This window comes from Nannobrachium achirus (assembly GCF_963921795.1).
Source record: "Nannobrachium achirus genome assembly, chromosome: 1".
NCBI lineage: Eukaryota > Metazoa > Chordata > Actinopteri > Myctophiformes > Myctophidae > Nannobrachium > Nannobrachium achirus.
This window is the reverse complement of record NC_137810.1, coordinates 17,776,722-17,789,401: the sequence shown is the minus strand read 5'-3', so window position 1 is coordinate 17,789,401 and position 12,680 is coordinate 17,776,722. Positions and strand designations below refer to the sequence as shown.

At 39.7% G+C, this 12,680-nt stretch overlaps 1 protein-coding gene across 1 annotated transcript in view; it reads left to right on the top strand.

Annotated features, from left to right (window-relative positions):
- The window catches only part of LOC308286435 (contactin-associated protein-like 4), a gene marked incomplete at both ends in the record, with an annotated part of 145,620 nt that extends 133,193 nt beyond the window's left edge, over positions 1–12,427 (top strand). Inside the window, 4 exons of the mRNA XM_080727455.1 lie at positions 3,751–3,969; positions 5,457–5,528; positions 7,272–7,442; positions 12,384–12,427. Of these exons, the coding sequence (XP_080583581.1) occupies positions 3,751–3,969; positions 5,457–5,528; positions 7,272–7,442; positions 12,384–12,427 (506 nt within the window). The remainder of the gene's footprint in view (positions 1–3,750; positions 3,970–5,456; positions 5,529–7,271; positions 7,443–12,383) is intronic.
- Positions 12,428–12,680: the final 253 nt, after the last annotated feature.

Here is a 12,680-nt window from a genome sequence, read left to right as displayed (position 1 = left end):
GAAAGAAGCAGAGGGAGAGACAGAGTGAGCGGAAGAGAAAAGGAGAATAATAGCCTCATGTGATGTGTCGTGAACTTGTAGATCGGCTATTTTAGGTGTGGAACACCGTTGTACAGCAGAGTATAAATTAAGCAAAGGGGCGGATTTGTTCAGAGAGAAGTGATTCATGAAGGACAAAGAGGAGGTATACAATAATGTTCATTGTGTAGCAACAGGACCCAAGGCTAGCCTTGCAACAGTGGTTTAATTGCTCTCATAAACATGCCAACCTGTTCTGGTTAAAACCACAGTCACTTTCCGGCCATTTGAATGGCCATTGATGCAGATGGTTGGATTTTACCGCTATAGTGAATTTGTAACAGTTTATAGCCATCGTGTAAATTTTTCTCCGGGGCTTGCATATGTTTTTTTATGTTTCTGTGGTCACAAAATGAAAATGTTTTCAGCTGCAGGCTGCTTGCTTGAGCATCCCTTGCTGTGTAAGTTATTTTTTTTTATTTTATTTTTTTTACATTTTGACAAGAGGGGACCGAGTCCCTGTACATGCATACTGTTTGTATTTGTGTTCAATCAGATCCTCATAACACAGCTCAACTCAGAGGTAGAAAAGGCTGTGGGATCACCAAAGGCAGTCTCATGAATGCACTCAGAGTCAACGAGTTTCATAAGTGGACATTTTCTCCCAATGGCACAAGTACATCAAAGGCCATTGTGTCACCAAAATTGGTATCCTCAGGAGAGCATGACAATCCAGCCAGTTGTTTCCGATATTGTATGGGATAAATTGGTGCATTTAAAATCATTCCGAATATTGTTGTAATTTTTATGCCTCCGCCGGTGACAGCCTTGGCCGGAGGCATTATGTGTCCTTATGTTGTCAGTCTGTCCGCCGTCCATCCCAACGTTGTGAGTGCGATATCTCATATCTCATATCTCAGAGTACCGTGGCGGGATTTCATGACATTTGGCACAAACGTCCACTTGTACCTCACAAAAACTATCCTTGTTTCCTTCGAGTCTAATACTGGTTTTCACCTGCTACAACGCAGACACTCATTTAGTGAAATTCAGGCACAGATGCGATTACAACACCTCTTTATTGAACAATATACCGAATAATATGGAACACAGCTGGTTCTATGGGTAACATCTGTGGCTGTAAGGCACTTTATATTTTGAATTCGTACATGTACAGTATGAGTACAGGCATTAATTAAACATTGATGTCCATTTGTGCATCAACCAAATGTCATAACAAGAAATTAAAAAAAGTGATGGTCCAAGGCTCGTTTACCAGTAACGTATATACTGTAGGACATGGGTTCCCAAACTTTTCAGCCCCCAACCCCAAAATAATGCTGCCATTGACTCGCGACCCCAAACCTAACCCTGGAGGTCATTTTAATGCACATAAATGTACACGTTTGGTGCACATTTGTCCACACATCTAATTGCGACCGTAGGTCGCATTTAGTATGAAAACCTGCAGATCATGTATGTCCGCCTGTGCGTGCGTCACACCTCATGTCATGCTCCATATATGGCCAAGATCCCTGATGTCATCAATATTAAGCCCATATCTGGGAATGCCCATATATGGATATATTATCAGAAATTGGGTCATGACCCCAACTTTGGGAACCCCTGCTGTAGTATATTATTACGTAATGGTAAACTATCTTGTGCTATTTATGCATGTGAAAAGTTTTAAAGGAAAAGGGATGAGATGCTGGTTGACATTTCAGTGGACAGAATACATGCAGTCAATAATATGTACTGTATGAACAATACCAATAGCCATCATACAGTATGTTATGGTGTGTACCTACTGCACTGCACTTCACTATAACCTCTTATCACTACCTACCAATTAGATGTTTATTATTACAACTACTCTCCAGGGCCGTGCTTAGCGATTTGGAGGCCCCAGGCAAACCCCAGTTTGAGGCCCCTGGGTCGGGAACCATATGCGGGTCGCAGACCAATTTCTAGGGGTCGCGAATAAATACTCCCTTATGTTTTGTTTCCTATATTTTAGCTTTTAATTATTTGAAGGAAAAAAGAAAAAGAAAAAAAAAATATATATATATATATATATATATATATATATATATATTATAACACAAGTTTAATAGCCTATAAACTCTAGCACTTTTTCAAAAGAATTCCAGAGAAAATAATAAGAGGAGGGAGAAAACAGGGGTTGGGTGTTTTACTCAGGGACACTGCAACACATTGCTAACCTGGCCTGGAATCGTACCTGTGACAACCAGGGATCTGGTTCCCTTGGCAGGCTCACTAACCACTCAGCTATGGATGGCCACAATATTTGACATATAGAAGATAAAGCATGAGCTTCAACTTTCTCTCACCAGAAGCAACTAACACAGGACAGGTAAAGTAATAAGAATAAGAATACTGAGTTAAACATTACATTACATGACCATGTTAACAGCCTTTTGTTAAGGGCCCTATTACTATTTATATATGAGGGTATTGAGAGCTTGAGTTTGAGAGCTGGTGGGGCACCAAATGAATTTGGGGGCATTCAAAACGTTAAATATAAATAAATACAGTATAAATCTTGTTTATATTTTTAAGGAGACTAAAGTAACTTGTGACATTCGAAGTTAAACACATACATTACATGACTATGTTAAGGGCCTTTTTACTGTTTATTTATATTTGACGATAACTCATGGAGCCCCCTGGGTGTTTCTGTTTGAGAGATTGAGAGGCCCCAAATGGATATATTTGGGCCCCTCAAAATGTTAGATATAAATAAACAGTATACAAACTATGCGTGCCATCTTTAAGAAGCCCCAGTAAACCCTGTGAAAGTATTTCAAGTTAAACATCACATTTCATGTTAAGGCCCTTTTTACCCTTCTTTTATATTGATCTCATCCCGGGCCCCACGTCAAACTATCTGGGGGCCCCAAAATGAAATGGAATTGATACACATATATTATATGTATATATAAATATGGGGGCCCTAAATATAAATATATACACACACTTTAGAAATAATGTATCCATTCCCTGCATCGATCCTTCTTAAAGTTAAAGTAATGTACGTGACATCACAGAACAGACACAAAAGAACCGCTTGGGTAATCAGGACCATTGTTCTCTGGTCACACCTTTGAGAGCCACGCTCTTTTCAGATTCTAATGAGCTAATGTTAACCCTCACCCTCACTTCAACTGTTCTCTGTCTCACAGTTGAGAATTCAACTGGGGCCCCCTGATGGCCATGTTGGTTAAAAAATAAAATAATAATAATAATCTCATGAGGCCCCCAGGCTGTGAGGGGGCCCCAGGCGGCTGCCTATTTTGCCTGTATGGTAAGCACGGCCCTGCTACTCTCTTTTGCCTCATTTCCATTCCTGAGTGCCAGACCGCACTGGGCCATGAGTGGCTGAGCCAGGGCAAACAGTGCTGTATTCATTGCTGGGTTGTTGTTGCTATAGTAACTCAACCCCGCAGTGAGCTGTTGTTAACTGTTATGCTAGCGGGCTAAACACTCGTTTATACTTTGTTGAATGTCATACAACAAAATTAAATTTTTGATATTCTTAAAGATGACATAATGGAAAAAGTAAAAATGGCATTCATAAAATTACGGGTCCTCACAAGTATTACAAATGTGTGTGTGCGGGTGTGTGTGTGTGTGTGTGTGTGTGTGTGTGTGTGTGTGTGTGTGTGTGTGCGCGTGCGTGTGTGCGTGCGTGCGTGCGTGCATCTACAGAGTCTGGTGAGTTGGACTCAGCGCTAGCCAGGGTGGCATCTCTAGGCTTCAGCGGCTGTCTGTCAGCGGTTCACTTCAACTCCATCAGTCCACTGAAAGCAGCATTGCTCCACCCTGACAGCAGCCCTGTCACCATCACCGGCCCACTGGCCCAGTCCAACTGTGGCTCCTCCATCCCAGCCTATACACACTCAGCGGAAACCACACATTCCTTATCAGGTAAAACAGGCTTAATTTAGTGTGTGGACTGGACTGTAATATAAGTGTATGGCAGGGCTGGACGATATGACTTCTAATCAATATCACGATTATTTAAAACTTTCAGAAATAACGAAATATAATACACTGACTAATCAATTTAGTCGATTATAAAAAATCTCTTTTTGTTTTGTGTCGTTTTGCTTCCCAATTATTCAATGAACCTACATGAGCGAGATTAATACGGTTATTGGTAAAAAAAAATGTTTTTCGTATATTTTTGGTCAATTGATTTGAGTTCCAAAACATACACTGCTGCTAGGACCCTGTAGTATTTCTTTTTGAGAGGTACTTCCGTATATTCCGACAAACGCTGTGATGCCAACAGTTACAAGAGGACTCGCCAAAAAAAGAAGAAGAAGAAAAAAATATTACTAATATTAATGTTACACAGTACAGCCTCTCAACTCTATGATTGGACAATGGGAGGAAAAAGAACAGTAGAGCCCGTATCAGAGTGTACGGTGGAGAGCTATCCACCGCAAATTTGAGGTGGAAAGCTTTCCACCTCAAGTCAGAAAATAAGTGCAGGACATCATAGTCACGGCCCACGGTGAAGTCCTTCACCCTGTCTAGACCGGTTCAGGTCGACCAATCAGTGAACAGGGTGTAGAGCCTGCCTGTCTGATAGTAAAAACAGAGAGATGTGTTGGGACTTGCGGTGGAAAGCTCTCCACCGCGAGGAATGATGTAACGTTGTAGTTTCATGACTCAAAAAGACACGAAAAGACTACACCGCGGTGTAAAGCCTTCCACCGCCGAGCCGACTATGATGCCGGCTTAAGGTGCCCTCCACACTACAGGCGGTTGTCGTCGGGGCTGCCGCTAGGATCAGCGGTGGCCACACCGCGGTGAGACACAAACACACTCGCTCAGTGAGTAAACACCGCGCGGTATTTCACAAAGATGAACACAATCCATCTCTCACCGCCCGCGTACGCATGCACAAACGAGCACGCTCGCCTAGCCGCCCCAAAACTTCGCTGCGCGGCCAAAATAACCGCCCGCCTCCCATTGAAAATGAATTGCTAGGAGGCGGTGACCGCGTGTAGTGTGGAACCCCCTTAACACTTTCAGTTAAATGTTTACTATTTGTGAGTGTCAAGGGTGCATCTACACAAAAGCAAGGCACATACTGTAGTGTAGACTATAGAGCACAAGAAAAAAATGTAGCCCACGAAAGGCTTTAGTCACAACGATGCCAATTACAAACCTCCAGCTGCTAAAACACATCCTGTGTGATCAGGTCCTATGGGTCATTTTGTTGAACAGATGTTCTGATGTAGCCACACTTCCTGACAGGAATATTTCTGACAGTAAGTCCTTCTTCCTTTTTTTTCCTCTTTTCTTTTTTTGGTGATAAGTTCACGATCGGCTCATTAAGAATGTTTTCTTTTTTTATCTCCTTCTGTTCCTTTGTGTCTGCCAACCCTCCATGTGCGCTGTAGACCAGCCCGGGTCAGTGGGGACCGGTCAGCCGTTGGTCAATGCCATAAGGAGTGACTCGGCTCTAATTGGAGGTACACTTCACAAGGAACTTGCGAAATCATGACACCCAAAGTTTTGATGATAACGCTGTAGTATGGAGTTTGGGTAGACAGGGAGAAAGTGGGAGGTGGAGAGAAAGAGGATTGAGGTCGACCACGTAATGCAATGAGCTGCAGATGACAATGGGCCTAAATCAGGGTTATTATAGTTAACTAAAACTAACGAAACAACAAAAACTAGAATTGACAAAACATTTTAGTTCACTGAAATAAAAATAAACATGAGGCACTGGGTGAAAAAATGGGTTACAAAATTGTGGGATAAAAATTAAAAAAGAAAAATAAACATGAGGCTTTACAAAGATACAGTAACTAAAACTATATTATGTCTTAACAAAACTAACAAAAAATGTGTAATGTGTCCAATATTGTTCTTTAAAAATGGTGAAAATAGCAGATTTACAAGCTACACAGCAGATAGTAGATGTACATTGCGACACATTGTGAGCTTGTAGATCAGCTGTTTTCCGTTTCACTATTTTGTCTGAGCATGAATCTCACCCCTGACTACCCCATATTACAATGAAACAAACAAACAATGAACAAAAACTAAACCCCGAACACGGGCCAATTGTGTTCGTATGGACACTGGACTAGGGCCGTATGCACCACAATGGATTTGAACCCCCAGCCTCCTTGGTGGTTGACCACTGTGCCACTCTGGCGCCATTAAGCCTTTTCAAAAGATAAAAACTAAACTAAAAACTAATTAAAACTAACTGAAATGAGAACAAAATAGTCAACGAATTTTGGTCTAAGTACATGAGCAGAGCAGCACCACTAAACCTTTATTAGAAGTTCTGTTCATAAGGCCGGTAATTTTAAGACCGCCATAATGAAGCGCTAAATTGAGTCTGGCAAAATGCTTTGGCTCTCCAATTAGATATGTATCTCTGTTGAGATATTAATTAAATGCGCTATGCAGAAAAGAGCGAAGCAAATGTCAGCAAAAGTCAATACTATGAATACAAGGATAAATTAAAATGTCTTTCTTTGTGTTTGAGTTTTTTTTCTTATAGACAAAACAAGGCTTTGAAAGGAATATTTAAATAACATTTTTAGATTAGCGGGACCTTGGGAGCACAGGAACAGGCTCATGGGAGCAATACACTGTAGACGGAAATTATATTGACATTCAGAGTCAGACTGCATTTCATTTGTACAAGCTTTAGACACATTCAACTGTTACAGTATGTACTAGATTTAGACTTTCGAAAAAATCTATGTGTCAGGGAGTGACACAATTCCCCAGTGTTCCACAACAGTCCACATTGAAATGTCACCACTGAGCAGTTTATATAAAGACTCTAGATAATATACTGTAGTTGTCTGCCTCAGTAGTTTAAACCATTAATGTTGTTTACATTTTATGATGTTAGTGTACCCATGTAGTGTATGTATGCACTGTATGTATGTACTGTATTTATTGTATGTATGCACTGTATATGTACTGTATGTATGTATGTATGTATGTATGTATGTATGTATGTATGTATGGTATGGTATGGTATGGTATGTACTATGTACCTGTATGTATGTCCCATATGTACTGTATGTACGTATGTACGTATGTACGATATGTATATGCATGTAATGTATGCATGTGTGTACAGTACAGTATGCATGTATGTACGGTATTGAGTAAAACAAACAAAAATGCAAGAAGACAAATATATATCGTCTCCTTGATGATCCTATTCCTCTCTGGGCTTACAGGTGTGATAGCGGTGGTGATCTTTGTGACTGTATCTGTGCTGGCAGTCATGGCCAGACTCCTGTACAGGAGGAAAGAGACCTTTCAGAACCAGCCAGTGAAGGGAGGAGTCCAGTCGGCAGAGAGCCCCCAGTTGCCCTTTACCAGCCACGCTGATTCACACAACATCCAGAGTGAGAACCAAAAGGAATATTTCATTTAATTAGACTTCTGTCTGCCTGCCCACTTTATGTAAGTGGGCAGGCAGGGGTGCCCTGCGTCAGAGCTTGAGCTCACAAGTCCACAGCGTGTCACGGATGCGACGCATTGTGGGCTCGTAGATCCGGTATTCTGCGACAGCATACTGTAAATTAGTCTTTATAGTGCTCACATCAGCCCATCAGAAACCAAATCTACCCTGCAGGCACAATAAGTAAACACAGCACAGTAAAATCCTGACTGTTAATTCAACTCTGAGAGTGTACAAATAGAACCATATGGAACCCATTGGTTCTATTTGTATTTGAGTTAAATTAACAAACAAAAACAATTGTAATTGTTCTTGTTTTGGTAAAGTGTATAGTGGCACAAACAAGTATGTGTTGAACTTGTAAGGTGTTCATATTTGTGATTTAAATACATGTAAATATTTCAAAATGTAAATGTTGAGTTAATGTTCTTTAAAATCTTGCCACAATTAAATGGTAGAAAATGGTTATGAATTGAATCGTGTAACATATTTATGAATACTCAAACTGAAGCTGAAACTAGACTTTGGGATTTTGGGTTGTGCCTATAGATTAAGAATGATGGATATGTGCTTCAATGACAGTTGCTTTGTCTCTAAGCTATATCTAGTCTTTGTCAAAATTGACAAATTCAAATCTGTACACCGCCAATTGAATGACTTGGCCATTCAATTTAGTTCTTCTTTTCTAATTTCAAACCCCTAAATATAAGAGCACAAAAACACATGATTGACTATAACATTTCTGGATGATCCTCAAAGAGTGATTTATGTTTTTTCACTGTACCCTTTTATATCATGGCTAAAATATATGTAAAGACCTTTCTTTTTACCCCTGCCTACAACTTGTCTGTAAAATGGACACTAGACTGAATCAGTAATCATCATCATCAGTAATGCTTTTAACACGAACAGGAAAACAGGAATATGTCGTACTTCCCTCGATCTACATTAATATATTGGATGTGTTTGGGTTAAAATACTGATCTGTGCTAGTGTTACATGTACCGTAGACTGTGATGCAAGATGCAGAGAGATCACCAGAGCAAGAAAGATAAATAATGATTGGGGGACTGACAGAAAGAGATTGATATAATCAAAGTCAGTCAACCAAATATTACTATCGCAAAGACACCATACAGCTGTACTGTATACTGTGTATAGCCAGTTTTATACGTTGTTCCCGCACAGAGAGTTGCCAATCCACGTGCCTTTATGGGCTTGTAGATCTGCTATTTTCGGCACAGGACACCATCGTACAACAAAATAATTATAAATCACGCTTCATCTGTTCAGCTACAAACAGCTGTGCAGAGGAATGGAGAAAACAAATCAGAAAGATGATCAACAGAGGTTGTTCATCAATTGTTCTCTCTGCTAGACTGCAGGGCGCAGATGGGATTTTAATGGGGAAAGTTATAAAACATTGGAATGTGCATCTTTCATCTACAGTATCTGATTGCTTTATGATTTTTACATCAGCACTAAGGGGTCAGAATGGTTGCTCCTTGTGTGACAGCCTTCTTGTCTTAAATCATTTGCATCTACTCAGAGGTAGCGATACAGCAGTCAGTCTTGACGTACACCTGAATATCACACAACAAATGATGTGTTGTTGAGCTGAACAAGTTGTCATGTGCATCTGTAACTTAAGCTGAGCTCAAAATACAGGAGTTATAAAATCTTAAAACCATTTGGAGTCCGGTGTGACCTCCACCGTGCTGTGCCACTAGGACAGTAGTCATCATGCAGATAATTATCATGTTTGAAAATGATCAGACGGTCCCAGTAATCTTGCCCGACATTCGTTTGCCGATGTTTAGAAGGCAGTAGTGGCGCGCAACCAAGACAACTACAAGGAGACCAGTGGTGGAAAGTAACTAGGCTAAGCGCATTTACTTAACTTGAATATATATTTCCAATTCCCAATACTTTTACTTCTAGTAAAATATTGTACTTTTACCCCTCTATTTTTACTCCACTACATTTATTTGAAAACTTTAGTTACTAGTTACTTTAAAGATTTAGATTTTTAGTACAGAACACACTTACCACTTCAGTATATATTTTGGTCATTTGAAACGATGCGTTGCATCGCAACGCATTGTGAGCTGTAGATCAGCTATTTTCAAAAATATTTGGATACATTTGAAAACTTGAAATGGGACATTCTGCATGATGAGTACTTTGGTACTTTAAGTAAAATTTTGATGCCAATTTTGTACTTTTACTCAGTACAATTTTAATTCTGAACTTTTACTTGTAACCGAGTATTTCTATATTGCAGTATTGGTACTTTTACTTAAGTACACAATTTGAGTACTTTTTCCACCACTGAAGGAGACATACATTCAGTGATCGGGTGGCCATAGCTGATTGGTTTGTGACAGTGCTGTGTTCTACTTGATACTTGGCATACCGTATGCTGTGAAGAAAAACATAGAAAAAGCTTATGCCCTCGTGAACCTTTCAAAGTAGCGTATCTGATAGGCATTATGCACTGGCGTACAGTATGCCCTGGCCACAGGAATAACCACGGAAAAAAATCTAGAACATACCACTGGTTTGTGATCCTCCCTTAGTTGTTTACTTACATGTATCTGCTTCTGCATGTGACCACAGCACATCAAGGGCAACCCGATAATGTTGATACTACCCTGAGAGAGAAGTCTTAAGGTTATCCTGTAGTAATGTGATGCTAAGAGATTTCCATATCATTTGAGATTTTAAAACTCCTGTTGTGAGAGCTGAGCTTAAATAGATAAACTAAATGATTTAGACAGACAGTCTAAATAATTTACACTGAACTAACGTACAGTAACAGTGTTTTGTCCAAGCTGTACTTGTACTGTTGTTGGATCTTTTCTTTCATACTGTAACGTTTAGCAGACTGAGTGAGGCAGTTCGCCTCCTACGGGAGACGAACCCCTGCCCCCCACTCAGCAGACAAGGAAGCAACCCGCAACGCCAAGAAGGCTAGCCCTCTTGGCATGGCGAGTTACGGCCCGATCTCTTGCAGGGTCGTTACAATACTTTACACTAATATTTACTCATATATTTCTGTGGTTTCATTGCCAAACAGCCCACCAATAACATCAGTAAAATTTTACAATTCTCTATCTTATTTTCAGTATTAATACTCTGAATATGACCTTAACCACTTTCAACCAGTTGTATCTCTAGACGAGTATTTTAGTAATTTTTTTCTAAAGGTGCTGAATGTGCCACAGTCTTGCAGATGGCCTATTTTTGCCATGCAACACCATCGTACAACAAAGTATAAAATAATCACTTGAAACCTATAGCATCTCAATTCTGGGGGGAACAAGCACCCAAAATAGTCAATGTACAAGCTCACACAAAGCGTGTTGCAACGCGACGCATTGTGAGCTTGTAAATCAGCTATTTTTGGCAAAGCGATGTGGTGTAGAGGGATCACATCAAGTATAGAGGCAACGCATGTCCAGTTTACAAAGTATAGAGGTTTAAAGTGGTTAAGTATCAAATTAACAACGTCACTACTGTGTCAGAGTTCTATCAGCTGTCAACAGGCATTGTCAGTAGGGCAGTATATGGATATATACTACTTCTAATCTCCTGTTTTCTGAATATTGTATAACATTGGTTTGAGAGATTGAAGACCTGAACAGTTATGATTGTAAATATAATAACGTGTTAATACTGTGTTGGTGGTTCATGGGTTTGAGTGAATTGCTTTAAAAGTGGTCTACATTTTAATCTATTCAGGTCGTTTAACTGCAAACTACTGTTAAATGAAAATAAACGTTTTTCATATACTGAGATGTGTCACTTATTAACCCATACCCAACCCTATATGACATACCATGTAGGCCTATTTACAGTATGTATCATGTACAGTACCATGATGTAAATATAGTACTGTACTATATACTTATATAGTAGTAAATTATACTAATGTTATTATTTTGATTAATGTAAAGACAAAAACCTCATATATTCATGGGAGAACTGGTGTTTAAATTGAAAGAATTTAACAACAGGTGAATATGAACCAATATCCTTTGAGATTATAGGCCTACAGATCTGATATTATGAAATTAGGGGGTTGTTGGTGACAAACAAAATATTAAACTTGGTCGGATTTGGATGGGAAAATACATTCCAAATCGTGGCATTTGGTGAGTTTGTAGATATGCAATTTGTGAAGGACAAAAAAAGAAATGAAATCCACCTACATATCCAAAATAGGGATGCCAGTGTTAATGTGGTTAATGCGACAGAAAACACAAAAACATTATGTTTAGAAACGGCTGAGATCTTTTGAGTCTCTGTTAAATGAAGCTGAAACACAGCATGTTTTTGTTCTCTCAACAGCAAATACAATTAGCATAGATTTACATCTCTGATGACTGCATGTCAACTTTTCATCTTTTTATGCGCTACATGACATTTACTAATGGCATTATGCATCTATCTGCAGAGTAGAGATAAATATAAGCAAATGTCTGAAAACTGAAACTTACTGCAACAAAGTTGGAAATGTTAAAGTAATTCATTAGACAGAGGTTTCTTCAAGTTTAAACAGTTAAATGTAACATATTATAATTTTTGTCATGGACTTGTAAGACAATTGACCAGTCGTTATGTCCCTCCTAAACCCGTCCTTGTACAATGCCACGTTAGCAACAGGTTACTAAGGCAGGTGACTTGGCAAGCTGCCATGGCGGCGTGCATCGGTGTGTACCGAGTCTGATGTGTACCGAGAAATCATAGCACATTTCTGGAGTAGTGGTTCGGAAATATCCGAGAGAACAAGGCAGAAAGGATTGCAATATGCATTTGAAAAATACATACACACTATTATCTGTCACCGGAGTAATGTGTTGCTCTCCTGTGTCTTGAAAAGTTATTCAGGAAAGGAAGCTGTGCATGAGCATGCACGAGTTGTGATGACCCAGAAGGGAGGTCCAAAGAGGTCGGAAACTGATTGACAATATTTAGGAGAGACAGCCGCTGGCCGCCGCGTCCACGTCCTCAAATGCAAAACCTTTGCTTTTTAAACCCCTATCATCACATAGCATTTGCCACAAAGATAAAGAAGATTCGTGCGTGCGTACGTACGATACTTAGATGACCTTTTTAGAGTTTAGATGGAGTGTAAAAATATTCCTTAGCCGGTTTGATCCCTAATCCTTTCCTTTGA